The sequence below is a fragment of the Mytilus trossulus genome, chromosome 10 (genome assembly GCF_036588685.1).
Source record: "Mytilus trossulus isolate FHL-02 chromosome 10, PNRI_Mtr1.1.1.hap1, whole genome shotgun sequence".
Classification (NCBI taxonomy): Eukaryota; Metazoa; Mollusca; class Bivalvia; order Mytilida; family Mytilidae; genus Mytilus; species Mytilus trossulus.
Window position 1 is genome coordinate 67,713,349 of NC_086382.1, and position 18,955 is coordinate 67,732,303.

General features: G+C 30.2%; 1 protein-coding gene across 3 annotated transcripts; it reads left to right on the forward strand.

Moving 5' to 3' along the window:
- The first annotated feature begins 480 nt into the window (after positions 1-480).
- On the forward strand, positions 481-18,031 carry LOC134688409 (uncharacterized). 3 transcript variants are annotated; one of them, XM_063549114.1, is made up of 5 exons: positions 481-622; positions 8,819-8,914; positions 9,638-9,772; positions 13,282-13,347; positions 15,604-18,031. In XM_063549114.1, the coding sequence occupies exons 1-5, from the start codon at positions 595-597 to the stop codon at positions 15,786-15,788; spliced, it is 510 nt and encodes a 169-aa protein (XP_063405184.1). In that variant the 5' UTR covers positions 481-594; the 3' UTR covers positions 15,789-18,031. The 3 variants fall into 3 exon arrangements, with proteins under 3 accessions (XP_063405184.1, XP_063405185.1, XP_063405183.1); XM_063549115.1 differs by lacking the exon at positions 481-622 and adding an exon at positions 3,859-4,162; XM_063549113.1 differs by lacking the exon at positions 481-622 and adding an exon at positions 7,176-7,286.
- The last annotated feature ends 924 nt before the right edge of the window (positions 18,032-18,955 follow it).

Consider the following 18,955-nt stretch of genomic DNA (forward strand, 5'->3'; position numbering starts at 1 on the left):
TGATGCGTTTTCAGATTGATCACTTGAAAACTTCCTGTTTACCGAACACTTGTATGATTTTACACATAATAGCCAAGTTGAAAATTTTCGTCACACTTTTCTCAGGAACTACAATACAAGGATTTCTGAAATTTGGTTTCAGGATATATATAAGTCAGCTATACCGTGTGATGCGTTTTCAGATCATCATCACTCGACAACTTCCTGTTTACCGAACACTTGCATATTTTTACACTAAATATTATCCACTTGCGGCGGGGGTATCATCAGTGAGCAGTAGCTCGCAGTTTCACTTGTTGACATTACAATAAGTTACCCATACCGATTGGAAGTTTGTAAACCTTTCTATAGGAAGAGACCTCTTTGACTTCTATGACGTATCATTGGGCTTTCTCTTGGTTTTGTACGTTATAGTCTGGTGATATGATTATTACAATGTTGGTAATTAGTTTGCGCAGTTTCCCGCGATTACTGAAAGGTAGGTAACTCTATTTGCCTCGTTCTCATGACAAGGACAGATTTCTTGGCAGACGATTGGAATATATTGTTGATAATGTCAAATTAACAGATTAACGAAATACTTGTATACCATAAATGAGGAACGACGGCAATCCCTCGTATAGTATGATCTATTTACGATTTATTGTTGTCACATTGAAACACTACAAAAGTAAACTACAAATCTATATTTTATAAAATACACACCACATATAAAAATTTTAGTCAGGCACCTGTTTCTGTAAAAACAGAGGGGGTCATCATCATGATTTTTCTTTTAAAAATATGTTGATTCTGATATTATACAGGCTGCAAATACTACTCAAAATGAGGGATATCCCTAAGATTATAGAAAGACCCTCCAATGTGGGGTTGTATTACTGTTTCAGAAAAGAAAAGGAAACTTTTTTTTATTTTAAATTTATTATTAAGTAGAGTACTCAGTGACAGTGGCAGAGACAGTGGCAGTGTCTGAGCAGCCTTTGAAGTTGTGCATTAGCTGATATTGTTTTATCTGCACAGTAACACAAATAAAATTGTTCGTATAATAGACCAAAGTGGTCTATTGTTTTAGCCTTTTGAAGCCAAATATCTCAGTGAAGGGAATCACAGAAAAGAATAAACTTGATAAGTTCAAGAATTTATTTATAACTGCAACCCCACAATTTATCATATATAGCCAAATTCCATTAAAATCACATCATCAGATAAAACTTGTTTTATTAAGTTCAAATTTTAAATAAATTTTGCTCTGCATCATTGGCATGATTGGTAGTGGGTCTCGTTGGGGCCTAAGCGTCATGTGGGATTGCTGATTTTTTGTAAGCATGACATGTGAAAGTCAAATTATTATGCCTTAAAAACTAGAAATGATGTCTTACAGGACATTACAAAAAATAAGACTAGTGTAAGCGGGATACAGGAATCTGACAAAACAGTAAGCAGGATCTGGGATCAGAAACACCCTAATAAAGTACGTTATGAATGTCTTCACACAATATTGAATTATATCATTCATTTATTAGTTTTATATAATCAGTTGAATGAAGTGAAGTTATAAGTCCTAGGTGCGGGGATACACTAGGCTGCACCGTATAAATATATAAATGTTATAAAAGAGCAGTCCTTTTATTTCCAATAATCATTAAAGAAAATTGACAACCCTAAGTATACTAAATTCATGAACATATTTTGTCATAATGATACCACAGTCATGATCGACACTTTGTTCAGTTTTTCTTCTAAATACTGCCCACACAATGGTGGATCTAGGGGGAGGGGGGTTCCTGGGGTCGGAACCCCCCTTTCTTTTGCTGATCAATGCATCTAAGCTACATGTATTCCAAAATATCAGCGAGTGTAAATGTTCCTCATGTTCCTTGTTCAAGATGCACATAGACTTAGGTGAATGACACAGGTTCCTCTAGGTTTTTTCTAGCTTTTGAAATTTCTTATTCATGCACATGAGGGAGTGCTTTATCTGTGCAATTCTATGAGTCACTTCATTAGTTTTTTTTATCACAATCCTTTTAAAGTAATTTGATTTGGCTCTAGAGATGTAATAAAAATTAGTATATATAGTATGAACTTAGGAGTTTGAACTGTTAGCTGTATATTTATAATACATGTACAAATGTATATAATGATTTTGACATCTAATGCATATTTACATGAATTAAAGAGGATAGTGTGGTTTAGTTTAAATGACCATTAAGTTTTAAATGAAGATTTGTAAACAGATAGGTCTGTTAATCAAACACAATTATTCCTGTCATTTAAAAAGAACCATTTAATGTTACAGATTTAAATTGATATTTTTTGTATAAAATCTGATTGAATTTCCGACTAGACCTGGTGTTACTCACCTGACAAGTTCTTATCAGAGAGATATATCTAACAGTAGAATATAACACTATTATTTAATGCAACAATAATATATACCTCAGTACACATTAGACTATAAACTGTGAGCCTCGCAGTTTATAGTCTAATGTGTTATATAAGTTTTGAATTTATTCCTGTACTTTGGACTAGACCTTATTAATTTTTGTAATTTTAAAATACATTGTAATGTATTAATTTAATTTACTGTAAAAATAAATAAATAAATGAATGTTGAAATATATATTCATTGATATGCAAGGAATAAAATTATTATTCCCATTTAAATTTCCCAAGATCTTTCTATAAATGTGACAGTAATACATAGCAGTTTATACTTGAATGGTTTTGCTGATAAACCTTATCACCATTTTGGAATCTGTAACATTTGAACTATTGACGTCATATTACAATCAATTGTTAGGTCAAACATTTTGTCTTTAATATGACGTCATGAAATAACAGGAATATCTGTGATGGTCAATGATAATACTAACAGATAGAAATAAGGTGTATTCTATTGTTGAAGGCCTAACAGTCACATAAACTAACAGGTAGAAATAAGGTGAATTCTATTGTTGAAGGCCAAACAGTCACATATAGCTTCTTCTATGCCGTATGGTGGAAAGTTGTCTCATTACAATTTTGGCACATCCTCTTATATTATTATGAAAATCTTTAAAACTTGTATCTTCAAATAGAATAATAAAATGTGAAAGTTAAAAAAAGTTATTAAAAGACAAAAGGACAGGTCAACAATGTAATTTTTGGCTTGTTGACATATTTTTTTTTTAATTTAAAAAGTCTGAAAAAGATAGTAAAAACATATATCATTGGACAGACAAAAGGTCAGGGTAATCTTTATCTTACTTTAATTTACTCTTGCTACTTAACAAACAAGAGACTCTAATAGCCTGTGTCGCTTACATTGTTCTATGATTTCAATCTATCTCATTAGGATTTCTTGTGCTCCTCATTTAACATTTTGTTCGGTTGTTTAGAACTATGTTACATAAACAACTGAAGGACATGAGGAGTAAAAATTGGGAATTTTATTTTTATTTACAACCAGAAACCAGATGACACAGAAATTACCAACTATTAAGGTCACTGTACGGCCTTCAACAATAAGCAATGCCCATACGGCATAGCCAGCTATAAATGGGGAAGCCATGGTCACATTATTAGGAAATCATTGAAAATTTTAATATCTTTTCTATTCAACATCAAATTGATAATTGATTAATTAAAAGAACATTGAAGAACTGATTGTAATGATGAACTTTGACATCCTGTTTTCTCCTGTCACCGAACTACTGATATCAAAGTTTATAGATCCTTATACCATTGTATACAATAAGGTTGTAATTTAATTACACAAATTTCAAAGCAACATGTTGAAATAGTCCATTTGATCATTTTACCTGTAGGAAATTTAAATGTTATAAATTCTCTAAAGTTGTTGATATAAATGGTCTATTTACCTATATACTTATATATATCACAAAAGTAAACGTGATCACGTTTATTGATCGGAACAGGAACGTCATAGTGTGTCCATCCATTTGTGCTTCACTGATTAGAAGAAACTCGGAAGCATTTGAACACCTGGATTAATACAGAATTGTGTGTTTTGTGTTATATTAATCATATTAAATCTGGTACAGCGTAATGTGTTAAATGAAAATAGATAGTTGTCACAAAGGATATATATATATACATAATTGGAGAAAAAGGGAATACTTTTAACATGTTTAAACTCATCTTGTGATGGAGCCTGAAGGTATAGTTAACAATTTCTTACTTTTAATTGATATAATTATAATGTCAGTATTTTTATTGATCAATTTTAATGTGAAAATCAGTTTCTGATTGATTACTTCAACAGGAAGGCACATTATTTCATTTGTTCTTCAATCTAAGATTTGAATATAGCCTTTTAAAAAGGATAAAAAGTTTTGAGCTTAATAACAAGTAACTGTTGCTTTTTATGAATTTGGTGTACTAATGTTCCATTAAAAAAAACTGGCTTCACAATAAATATTATGATGTGTTTTTGGAAGAGATTTATATAATAGTTCAAATTGTTTAGGGTCTGATATAGCCAATATATCTATAAATAGTAATAGAAAACTAATGATTTTACATTTAAGTGGAAAAATATTAATATGGAATATTCATATCAATTTAAGGAAAAAACACTAAAAATTGAACTATAGCTTTTAGCGTTTATAATTATCATGATTATAAAAATGCAACATCATGAATTACAGATTTATTATTGTATAACTAGAATTCTAAAATAACGTTTGTCCTAAAACGATTTAAGGCTTAACTGTTGAGATTTAATACCATTAAAATATTTAAACTTAAATGGTATTAATGCAAGTATAAGTACGGTAATTTACTAGAAAATAATGTGGGTGAGGGATACAGCCCTCTCCACTAGGCCTAACAGGGTTGACAATTTGTTCAGTATATATAATATAGCATAGATGTTATCATGTATACATAGTATCTATATAAAGTATAGGTTTTGATCATAAAATAGGAGTCGAAGGAGAGAAAGTGTTTGGAGCAAATTGTAAACTGTTACATCTTTGGTCTATAGTGGATAGTTGTCTCATTTAAGACTTTTGCTAAATAGGAACAAAACAATATGCTTGTAATGATGTGGTCATGGTTAGTAAAAGTTGTCTGAAATCGATTGTACATGTAATGTTAATATAATATGTTGACAACAATGTTAATTTCAATGAGAACACATGAATCTTTTGAGTATTTGTCTGTACTATGAATTCTATCTCCAGTATTGTTGTGAAACCATTACAATCATTAACAATGGCCTGAAATTTAGTGCATATTGACATTCTACACAATGTACTAGAATAGTAAACACTGTAATAAATATATACAACAATCAGCTGACAGTGTAATAAATTTAACTGAAATTAAAATGACTATCCTGTGTGTCAAATATTACACATGATATTTGTACTTTAAATTCAAAATGGCTTCAATTTGAAATTATTAACATGATAAACTTTATCAACTTTCTATATGCAAGTATGTAAATTATCATAAATTTGATGCTCATTTCTCACATTCAGTAAATGATGTTATTGTAAAATGGTTCCAGTCAGCATTAGGAATTCTCTAACACTCGACTATAAATCTGACACAGTTTAGAAAAAAAGGAATCAGTTTAGAGTAGGCTCATAGTTATTTTAAGACTTCTAAGTGTTTTAAAATATGTAATAACATAAATAGATTTTCTTGAAAGAGGAAATTAAGCTATTAATGGTCTATTTTTATGCCCCACCTTTGATAGTAGAGGGGCATTATGTTTTCTTCTGGTCTGTGCGTCCGTTGTACCGTTTGTCCGTCCATCTGTCCCGCTTCAGGTTAAAGTTTTTGGTCAAGGTAGTTTTTGATGAAGTTGAAGTCCAATCAACTTCAAACTTAGTACACATGTTCCCTTTGATATGATCTTTCTAATTTTAATGCCAAATTAGAGTTTTTATCCCAATGTTACGGTCCACTGAACATAGAAAATGATAGTGCGAGTGGGGCATTTGTGTACTGAGGACACATTCTTGTTTGTCCTTAAAATTCATACAAACATGCATGTATGCATGTGTATGTTGAATGTACAGTTCCTCAGTACAGAGGTCTTGGGATTACAGTCTTGACTGTGAACTGTTAAATCTACAGGCTTAATTTTTGAAGTTTTTAAGTTAGATTCTGTTGGCCTGTAGACATGATTTTTACAGGCCCGAGAGCAATTTTACAAGCCTAGGCTGCCTGGGCTGCTGTTCAGTGTGACGTCTGGGATTATATTGGTGACTATTTTGATACAGAGGTGATACTGAACAAGCCATATGGTATTCTCTCTCTCCATATATATATATATATATATGTACAGTTTTTTGCCGTTTACGTATATACATGCATGTGTATGTTGAATGTACAGTTCCTCAGTACAGAGGTCTTGGGATTACAGTCTTGACTGTGAACTGTTAAATCTACAGGCTTAATTTTTGAAGTTTTTAAGTTAGATTCTGTTGGCCTGTAGACATGATTTTTACAGGCCCGAGAGCAATTTTACAAGCCTAGGCTGCCTGGGCTGCTGTTCAGTGTGACGTCTGGGATTATATTGGTGACTATTTTGATACAGAGGTGATACTGAACAAGCCATATGGTATTCTCTCTCTCCATATATATATATATATATATGTACAGTTTTTTGCCGTTTACGTATATATATCTATCTCCTGAAAAGGTGTGGTTTTTGAAAGAGCTGTATTTACAAAGTGCAACTGTAATAGTTTACTGTAGGTATAATTCCTGCACTCTTGCAAAATGAACTTCAAGATCTGGACCTACAAACTTGTTATAAAAATTTACCCAGTTGTCAAACAGGAGTATAACATTTATGCTCTCCAAAATTTTGATTGGTTGAATTTTTAGTTATAAATTATAATAATCGTATTCCAAATTTTTATGACTGCAAGGCTTGGCATGTGTCCTAGTTATGAAATTGAGAAAGTTGTATTAGAGACATGTCATATGTACCATCAGCTTTCAATAAAGGTTTAAGTCTTTAATATAAATCTTATTGGACAAACTGTAAAGGAAGTTTAGCTGCACTTGATCCCTCAGGTTCATGTTTGAAGACAACAGGCTTTGTTGAGTGTTTTTGGCAATATTTGTAATTGTTTAGTCACAGGTTATAGGTATTAAATTGATTTTAATCCATAAACATTTAAATGTTGAGAAGGAATTATAAATAGTGTTTTGTTATAAAGTTTGAAGTAATAATTATAAAACACGGACATGGTTTAGCAAAGTAGTTCCTGTTAAACTCGTTATGTCGATAATGACTGTTAGCTCAGGATATAATAAAGGTAAATTGATTTCTTAAAAACTCATTATCGAAAAAAGTTACCATTGTTATAGTTCTCATTATCAGTCAAAGATTTTTATCATGAAATTACTGTTGCTAATTTCCTTTTTATGAGCTTTAGTCCATACAGAGGCCATTTCCTATTTGTATTGAAGATCTTTACTTTACTAAACAATGCTTTTATATAGTCAGAAGTTTAAAACCAATATATGTACTTCAAGTTGATATATTTATTTTTTTAAATTTTTTTGTATTTGTTTCCCTTTAAAAGTGCTTGAGCATACCAGAGTATTTCATGAACATTTAAAAGTCTTAATTGGCTTTGAAAGTCCAGGACCTACAATCCAACCTCATTTGAATGAAAATGTTGAGAGAATATGGTGTATAAACTTCTGACATTATTTCAATTAAATGAGATGTTTCCCATTAAGCCCTTGTGATGTTTCAAGAGAAGCAAGCACCCTTCCTTTTGTTTAACCCATAATTTGTGTATGTAGAACAAGTCATGCCTAGCTTTTATATATCAAAGGTTGATGTACTGTTGTTCTGATTTATATATAAATCTGCAAATGTGCAGACTCAAATTTTTGTCTTCCCTCATTGGGATTTGAACACCTGCTTTTTCACTTATGACCAACTAGACTGAACTAAAATTTCAGCTTACAGTGGCCTATAGCTAGTGCTTAACTTACCTTTCTTGGTCAGTAGAATCACCAGTTGTAATGGTATACATTGCTGTTGATTTACATTTGTACATGTATTTGGGAAAAGAATAATACTAATTGTTTTTCTAGTCAAAGAAAGAATGTAGATATTTGAAGTGAGTGTTTTCATAACCACTCAATAACAACTTTATAAAGTATAGAATATAGATTTTATGTCAAGAGGAAAAATCAATGATGAACCAAAATAATGTTATCAGTTTTATATAAGGAAAACAAGAACTGATATTGATTCACTGACAAAGCATACAATTATATTCTGTTCATGTTGTTAAATTAGCTTTAGCTACATTTATAATCAAACAAATAGGGCCAATATATTTATTTATGTGTTTGCTTAGCCTGTTTTGAGAACTTTGGTCAAGTTTCTTTTCCATTCTTTTAATGTGAAAATATAAATCTTCACAGACTTATAATAGAATATTTTTTGTATATATTTGGTATTGCAATTTTTTAAATACAATATTGTTATTCCAAGTTTGTCTTTAAAAAAAACAGAAAGAGTTGTCTTCCTTGCAGACAGCTTTTCAAATAATGTTTTCTTCACATCATTTTGTTAATTGATGATAGTGGATACACATTCTAACTCAGTTTCCTTTTATGTTTAGTCTCTAATTATTTCTATGTTGTCTGGTTTGCAGCAACCATGCCAGACCCTCTTGGGTAGTCAAGGTTGTTACAAAAAACCCTCTTGGAGTATTATTTAATTCCAATCGACTGTTTGGAGGGTATATGTATACATGTAATGACAAATGGTGATTCATGTGGTCAGAAGTTCCAGATCTTTAAAATTTGAATTGTTTTTTTGCAGGTAATACAAAGAAGTTTCTGTACAGTGGTCCAAAGAAAGACGACCAAGAAGAACAATGGACCTTCTCTCCACGTAAACAACAGGCCTCTCCTAGAGGTACTTAAATTATGTCATACTGTGATAGTTGATATACTTATTTACATAAAAATAAATAAAATATGGAGTAATATTAATGAGACAGATATTTAGTGATGATCTCTTTTAAGTCATTAGACGTGATTAGTAGGCATTATAAAGCCAGCTCAGCTCTTCATGTCCCTTACATTACCCCATAAGTTATAGAAGAGATAAGCTGTTAAAATACCCATAATCACAGAAGATCAGTATTTGAAATTAATGAAAAATGAGATGTAGATAAAAAAAAACGAGTAACCCACCTACACAAGTTTACCCAGAACTGATTATTAACCTTTAACACTTTATTCAACACACATATATGACAAATATGTGATAAAACAACAAAAAGAGAAGGCATATTTCAAATAACAAAAAAATACCAATGACACTGCATCATTACCATGATTTCTTCAACAACGCTTAAGATAGCTACTTATCCTATGGATTTTGTCTTCCAGTTCAATATCTGTAAAGGATTTCTTTTAGCAGCAAATAAACTTTTTGAAAACAATGGGAGAAAAAAAGATCAGCTAGATTCTGTTCACTTAGACCATATACTTTCCAAAACCTTTGGTCTTTGGTTGATTCAATCCCAGGACTGTTAAACCAAAGACTTCACCTTTATTAAGATTTTGTTCAGTTTTTTGAATTTCAGCATAAGGAACAATAAATTTTATACATGTATAAACTCATTTATTTCAGAAACACAGTTTGGTGTTGACGATGTATGGAGTATACAGAAGAACGTTTCTTTAGGAAAAAATATAAAGCCTTCTACAGATGGACTTAATTTGAAAGCAAACAATACTTATTACTCTAGATATGGGAATGTAAAAGGTAGGAATTTTCACTCTGGTTATTTCTGTAAATAACCATATGCAGAAATTTAGTAACACATGAGTTCAAGATTTAATTTTAGTTTGATGTTCGGTCCATCTGTTTGTCTGTCTTTTTGTCAGGAATGTGCTGTGGTAAAGGCATGTTGAAGAACCCATTGAACAACTCTGAGCAGGGTCTTTAGGTGCTTACATCTTTTAATGCAAATTTCTGCCCTATCCAATGTTTCATCTTACAATTTCACCTCAGTTTTAAGCTTCAGGTCAAAGTCGTTCAAAACAGCTTTGTCTAGCAAGGTTCATCTGCCTGAAAATTTTGGGAAATATCTTGGCAGATGCTGGGGACAGGTTCTTAAAATCAGATAGAACGTTCAAAAGACTCAAAAATACCTTTTCCTTTTCTCTAGTAAGAAACCACTTTCTAAAGTTCCTGGATTGGTGCATGTTAAAAGGCAAGTCATTACTGTACAAACATATACCATTTCTTTTGTTGTACAAACGTATATATAAAAGGTATATCATTGGACTCTGTTGGGACGACTATGTAAAAAGTCCTTGAAAAGATCAATTTGGCTGATTTTCTTTATATGAGAACAATATTTGTATATGATTTCCCTTTCGAATTACTTCAAATGTTTAAAGCAAACATTTAGACATTTATGTGTTGAATTATTTCTTATCTTTAATCTGTAATATACAAGATACAAATCATTTAAAGACAACTTCAAAGTTTGTACAAATATTATTGACTGAATGTTTTTTTAAATCAAAAGTAAAATATATTTTCTCTGCTTATAACATGTTTTAAAGGTTATCATGTGTCACTTTTACTTTTGTACTACAAGCCATACATTATACTTAGAACACATAAAGATTCACTGTCCTAAATCTCAATATTTACCAAAGTATAGACTAAGATTTAAATTCTGAACATTTAACATGAACTTATTGATCATACATGGTGTGAAAACCAATCTACAGATCTGAAGAAGAGGTGTATTCTAATTTTATCATGTGAATTATAGTACTGTCATGACACCTAGATAAGTAAAAGCTTATTGCAATAGAACAGATTATTTTTGTTTGATATTAAAACAGATAGGGGATTCCCAGTAACAGAAATATTCACTTCACCATAATGCAAAGGTTAAAGAACCTCACTTTGATAATATATGTAAAGGGAAGAATGGAAATGAAGTATTAATTCATACTGATTAAAATCCTATGCAAAGGAAAAGTGAAAGAATGAAGGGTCCTTTAGTTTATATAACTCTTGTCTTAAATTTGGGATAAAAACTTCAATTGTTTTATTTTAATCTAAGATTTTAAGAAACATGATTTTGTGGTAAGAATAGAATATCAATGGAAATTGTGAATGAGGTTAAATATGCAATTCTTAATTGATTCCCAGTATAAGATTGTATCTGTTGGCCACCATTTTTGTAAATTTCAGATTTATAAACAGTTCACAAATGCTGAGAAACATCTTTATGTGAAATAATTTTAGCATATATATATTCTATTGATGTATAAAGATTTCTTAGCTTCTTTAAACGTTCTTTTCCTGACCTCTTGAACATTTTTTTTTGTCAAAGTGTGGTTTGTTTGAGATCAGTTCTTTATTGGTCAAAATTTGCTTGTACCATCAAATTTTTCTGCGTCTGCTGAGTTTTCCATTGCCATGTCACAGAAAGCTGAATGAGGTCTCTTTGCAGATCATTGGAAAAGAAGGATGAACTTGTATGAAAAATCTTTAGAAGAACATATTCCACCACAAAATTTTGTCCTACATAATATGTCTCTACTCATAATACATGTAATAGTTAAAGTTAAAACTCAGTGAGCCTTGTGTTTTTAATTTGAAAATTTAACTGTCTTGAGCATGTTGAGCTGAGAATAATTGTATCACACTAAAGGCAATGGTAGAATCATATATAGGAGTAATATGTTATACATATTTATGTGTTTTTCAAATTTATTCATTGTGTCACATTGATAAATCATCTGTTGGCTGCCATCTTTGAAATGGATGCCAAATACATAAAAAAAAGTTCATAGAACTAGAATTTTAAGAAATCTGATAACTGCATAGAATAATATACTGTGAATTACTTGGGTGTCAAAATTTATTCTTCTGCCAACATTTTCAAAATGGGTGCCAAAAATAGCTATCAAATTTTAAGCAAATTTAAAATCTTAATAGAATATGAAATCATGAAATGATTTCTGATGTAAACAAATATCCATTAGGTTTTGGCGGACATTTACCGAATCATATTTTGGAGAAACAGCACTACTTGAACATAATATTAAATTTATCTATGTTATTTTTAGAACTAGGATGAAATTTTGATAACTTCATATTTTGCTAGTTATGTACTATTACAACTGATCATAGTTTAACTACCAACAATGACTTGGTTGTGCCAATCATGATGTTTTGCTGGTGGACATATTCTATGTAGGATATTTGTTATATTGATTTGTTTGCATCAGTATAAGTTATTTGTTTATATGTCTCATACAATAATAGTTAACAGTTGTAATGTTGAATAACATTTCTTTTAAAAGTGTTTTCACTTCATACAATGTGAAGAAACATTCTACTTCATTGATGTGTGTGAAAGAAATTCAGTAGAAAGGATTAGTCTCAAATAAAATTTAATCTGCATTATTGGCCTGCATTTTTAGAGCAAAATAATCCTTAACAAACTATGGCATTACAATTTTATAAGAAATCCATTTTTATTGATCCCTGCTGGGAAGTATTTATCCTTTAATTAGATTTTAATTTGATTACAACATGTTAAGAAGGAAATAGGTTTTATAGTAAGTAGTTTGTGAAAAGACAGGTGTCGTAAATATAGAAAGTTAAACTAATATTACATACATGAGAAAGGAGCTTTAGGCTTTTCTGTAAATGACTATCCGTTTATTATGTCTTCTACAGGCAGACCCCTGAATTTTTAATGAACAAAGTGAATGGGATCTCTAAGTTGCTTAACAATATCTATTTACCCTGAAATTTCAGAAAATCTATCAACCTGTTATGAAGTTATTGCCCCTGAAATTTATTTTTTTCAGTGATTTCTGTTGGTTTTTTTTGCTGTCTATTTTTAAAAGTAGAGGAGCTAGGTGAAAAGTCTGAACTTCAAAAATGATCATCATGAAAAAATCTGTCTTCTCTAAAAATTTGACAATCTGTTTTGGAATTATTTTCCCTGAAATGCTGATTTTTAAACCTTTCAGTCTTGACTAGCAACAGTAGAGTTAGGTAAAACATGTAATCTATATATTGCATAGAAAATCATCAACACAAAGAATGACAATGAAGGTCCTCATTATCAGACTGGTGTTGTTTTCACTAGGTGGGTGGTTCTAGTATAGAAGTACCTCTTACAAGTTATATAATATTTATAAGGTATGAAGTAAAAGCAACTTATGCTGAAGTTGCAATATGTTATAAGACTGACCTTTTCAATCATATTAATTATTCATTATTTTTTTCAGGTAAAGATGACTTGACGTCAAAAATTGGAGGATCAAACTTCAAGGTTGGAAATGAAAACCAATTTGGTGAGTGAAATGATACAACTGTGTGATTTATAATTTATATGATCTATTGCGCTTCATTACAGATGTTAGACATGAAAGAAAATATAAATAATGAAGCAGAAATAAAAGAAAAAGAAAGCTTGGATCAGGTGTTTTTGTTACATTTATTTGTTATTCTACTGGAGATATAAAACCTGTGTCATTCACAGTAATGCTATGATATTAGATAAGAAATAAAGTCAGCTAATTACAGGTAAATGATAGACCTTGAGTGGTATAACGCATATACCTGGCTAATTTGTATCTGTAAGGGATATACATTTGTAAGTATAGGTTCTTCATAATCAATATGGGAAAAATACATGTATTAAACTTCAAGGTACAGTGCAACCTGTAAAAACCAAACCTAAACAATAACTATACTTTTTAAAATATATACATTCCAACTTAAAAAAACTATTATTTAGCCTTACACATGTATGACGACATGTATGAGGGATATTTCAATTCAAAGTTTATCTGTTCTTTATCTAAACAAGTACTGTGGAGTCATTATTATTCATTGAGTACCAAATTTTGTGGGTTTCATTTAAGTATTGAATGCTTCTTTTTGTAACTTCATTGGGGTGTAAAAGCGTTGACCGAAGTACATTTTGTATGAAGCGCGGAAGCGCAAAGCGCAGAAGCGCTTCATTCTAAAAATGTGCGCACGGTCAACGCTTTAACAACCATATGAAGTTACAAAAAGAAGCCTTCAATACTTATAATTACATTTTTTATGCTATGATCATGAAAACAGGAATTTCATATTTTTTTAATTTTATTCACCTGTGTACTTTATTGTGGGACCACGTGTTATCATGAATGAAAAGTTTTATTGAGTGATGCAATTGCTTACGGAATAACACGCGATGTGCAGTTAGCCAATCAGGATAAAGTATTATAATGAAACATACATCTAATGTAATTATTGGTAAAGTGAATCACAAATTCAAATGCTCAAGAATTACAAATTTTCTATGGAGAGATTTGCAAAACCATGAAATCAGATATTCACAAAAATTCAAGTTTTTCTCAACCCACAAAAATGGATACCCACGAAAATAAATCAATCCACAATATGACCTCTTTAATAGCTAAATATTAGAATTCTCTCCTTTTCACTGTTAAGCAATAAATGAAATGAAAGTTCAATGAAGATTTTATGTGCTTCAAATGATTAAACCATTGTATTTGTCATGCACAGTAGTTTCATTATAGTGAACAGGATATTAGATAATCTTCTATTTATTGCATATAAAATCTCCATTGAAATTTTTATGTTAAAGTCTGGATTAAAAAATCCCAAATTGATAATATGTCAAGTATAAACAATACCTGTAGTTATTGATTTTATGTTTTGGAGAGAACCTAGGACAGTTACATGTGATATCTTGAGGATATTAAAAACAATACAGAGGTTTATCTTGGTTCACTAAATGGTGCACTGTGTTAATATGACATCATGTTTACCTTAGTATTTCTTTGTGTATATTTCATATGTGAATACATTTAAGAATACTCATGACCTAAATGTTTAAAGGATATTGTTCCTGTTATGAAATTTTCAAAACTCATTTTAAATTCAGGAATGTATTTCCCGCATGCAAAGCTCTGATTCCCTGCAAATTGTCTTTAAAAATGACTATTAGTTGTTATTTGGGTTCTTTTTGGTTTTATGAGCTCTTGAACAAGTTTCATTAGGATTAGGATTTACAAATATTCAGGCTTTTAACATCATTGAAGAGACATACATTGTCAAAATGCAGCTCTGGTGTTATAAAAATCATAATACATGGCAAAATATATGAACCATGATCTTAATTTTCTTAAATTATGATCAATGTCAAATTACCACGCTCCCATAACAGGTACATTAATACAAATGACTGCATCATAAACTTATTGTCCAAAGACATTTTAGGTCCTCCTGAGCCGAGTGGATTAAATAGTAGTTACTACTGTAATCATTAGCCAGTCAACACTGAGTTTGTGAGTTCCAACCCCACTCATGTTGGTGCACTGGACTGCAATCTTAATTGACTAGATATATTGTCAGTTTTCTTATTGAAGGTCAGTGGCTTTCTCCATGCACTCTGGCTTAAATTCCTCCACCAATTAAAAAAACAGGCCGCCATGAAATAGCCCAAAAGCGGTGCTTAAAAGTGGTGTTAAAACACCAAAAAATCTAATCAAATCCAAAGACATTTTGCAATAATTATGATTTTATATTTACAGGATCTACAGCAAATTCTACAAACAAATCCTGGAATTATGAGAAGAGAGGATTTAGTTATTCTTCATTTGGAACAGCAAACAATGGCATGAACTCTTATAATGGTTCACCAAACAGTACGAAAAACTCTCCACCATTTAGTCCTTTTGGCAATGCAAGGGGCAACCAAGACAGTTCATTATGGTGAACCATTCATGTAGTAGCTTTAATATTGTCAGATAATCATTTCTGTTCACTTAAACATACTTCAGTGTAGTTCTGACGCCTAGTGAACCAAGTCGTTTAGGCAATTTTCTGCCTTGACATTACAATTACTATTCACTATGCTAGCTGTAGAAAAGGAAAGTGTTTTACATGTGCTACTTAAAGAACTGGCTTAATGACTGGAGAAAAAAAATATAGAATAGATAAATGGGCATTGGCTTGGAAGGCAATATGTTAACATTTTCCTTGTATGTAATAAATATGATAGATAACTGTCTAACATGATACATTGTAATACTATTTTAATACAGATAAAAACTTGCAATAAATTGAATGTTTAAGGAAACGTATTTCCAGTTATTTTACACATTCAATTTTTATTCAAGAAAATGTCGAGCTGCAATTTATCAATGAGTAAATGGACTTATACAGAATGTTAACTCTAATTTCTTTACATTGTATTGAAAAGTTTCAACATCCATTCAGATATTGCCAGTATTAATCAGTTTGTCTGAGACTAAAATGCCAATCCCATATTGTAATATCCCTTTTTGAATCGCTTCATTCCCATCTATTTTGAATATATTCAAGGGAACTTATTTTTGTGAGTTCCACGATAAAGAGGCAATTCACAAATTGATGACCTATGAAAAACATTTTATTTGGTTACATGAGTAAGATGGTGAAACGTTTCATTTTGATAAACAAGAATTTTTTTCTGAACCCTGACTTAATATTTCTTTTCGTATGAATCATCATTTATTTATTTAGCTATCCTTAATTGGATTGAAATTCTTATTTGCTCTATCATTTGCTTTTCATTTAGTTAAGCTTCAATTGTTCATTACCTGGGTTATGCTTAAATAATGATTATAATTTTATTCATGTGTTTTGATAAAATTACTATTTTTAATTGAGGATTGATATAATCATAGATATTAGGAAAGAGATCTGATAGTTTTATCTGATGTTTGTTACGTGTAGTCTTAATATTTTACAAAGGTGAATTTTAATGTCTTTCAACATTAACTACCCCACCCCTTGCCAAAACTTCTTTAAAAGTTATATGCTCAAGACATAGGACTGTTTCTTTAAAAAATAATAATTTGAAACTGAGAATGGCTGGTTCATTTTGTTTCAAACGGCATGTTTTACAAACATAGCCAGCACTGGTTCATCAAATGGAAATATTTCAAAGTGTGAGAACTCAGTATTTAATGTTACTTGTTGACATGTATGTTTTAATGTTGAAGTGCTCCATAAAAAAAAATTATTTTCCAGATATGTTTTCTCTTTGTCGTGTATGACAAGATTTTGAAACAATGTTAAAACTTAGTCATAATTGTTCAAAGTTTGCAAGTTAAGTTTTAAATTTGTTTTCAATAGTCATTCGAAATCTGGTTTAATAATGAATAAAAAGTATTATATTTGATATGATGATAGTTGTAGGTACAACATGTAGATGACTATTTTTATTGTTATGATGAATAAATTATAGACTACTAAAGTGCATTTATTTTTCTTCTTGGTAGACATTCACTTGATGTGAAATATACTACTCATGACTTGCAATTATCTGTAATAGTTGCAATTATTTTACATGCATAATGTTGTTATTTCTGCCTTTTTTTGCATTTATTTCTTGTTTCCTAGAATTAAAGTTGTAATTTAATTATTTAGAATATTTTTCTTATGATATTTCTTAAAATTAAATCTATATATTTCAGCAAGACGAATATTTAAATCTCTTTAATTTTTGTGTTTTAATCTTGACAATTTCAAAATATTCAAATAAAAAAAAAGAAATGTGTTAAGAATATTACTGTATGATGTTAAATCTAGTATATTGACTGATCAGATATTTAGAGAAAAAGATATCTAAATTTAGGCAATTGTGTAAAATTAAAAAAAAAAAAAAAAATGACCTAAAAATTATTTTCTTCTTGTCAACAATGTCAAACTTATGTACTTTTACATTAGTTTTGTGTAAAGGTGTTTTATTTCATGATATATATTTACAACTCAGAAGTTCCTTTCACACAAAAAAAAAAACCTGACAAGTCTTTCTTAATTTTTTATGACTTGAGAGTAATTTTACTTTTCAGATGTTTTGCATAATTTAGTTGCATTTGTTGAATCTTTATTTGTTGTATTTAATTTAATTTAAGTTCTGTTGAAATTTTTGCATGAATAGAAGAAAGAAAATAAAACAGAATTTCAAGTTAACTTTTAGTTATTTTATTTTTATTGCATTGAGTTCTCATTATGACACCATTTTCTTTTATTATTATTTTTTTTATGATTATTTCTTGTTTCATGCACTGCAACCAGCATAATAAATTAATATGTATAAATTAGTTTTAAAGATGAAAATGGTCACAATGAAGTAGAGAAAAGAAATTTATCGAACAGACATTCATATGATTGATGTTATGAAAAGAGCTTGTAGGTTTGCAAATGTAATGGCACTTTTATCAGCATTAGTTTTATACAAATTTAGCTAGAAAATTTGTTAAAAATGATTTATTTTAACCCATTTGGGCTGGATATTAGAAATTCAATGACCAGGCCAAAACAGTTTAAAAGTTCTTATTTGATAGCACATTCCTTGTAAAATTCAACAGTGAAGGAGAGATAATTCATTTGAATAAAATTCAAATAGCTTTAAAAGGTAAAACATATGAAAGTAATGAGCAGTTGCTTGTAAAAGTTTGTTGAAATACAAACAAACAAACATTGGAATGAAAACCCCTTACCTTGTATGAAGCAGGAGTATGGATAGTGTACACATTTCATTCCATGCATCCGTCATCAATCAAGCAGTAAAAAGTCACAGTTATGAAGTTTTATAGATAAAATCTTGCCAATATTGAATGGTGATTGTGGCAAATATGGATCTTTTACAAAGTAATTTCTATTTAATTAAGAGTAAATATTAATATAAATTCAAAATTATTTTGACTGCATTTTAGTGGTTTGATGGCCTAGGGGACAAAAATGTGTTATGTTACAATTTGAAAACTAAATCTGTTGATCATTGTCTAGCTGTAACATGTTATCAGCTTTATTAGGAAGGTTTGAACTGTTTCTATTCTTTCCTGATTCGTCACCAAACAATCTGGTATGTTGATATGTTCGAATGCCTCTGAA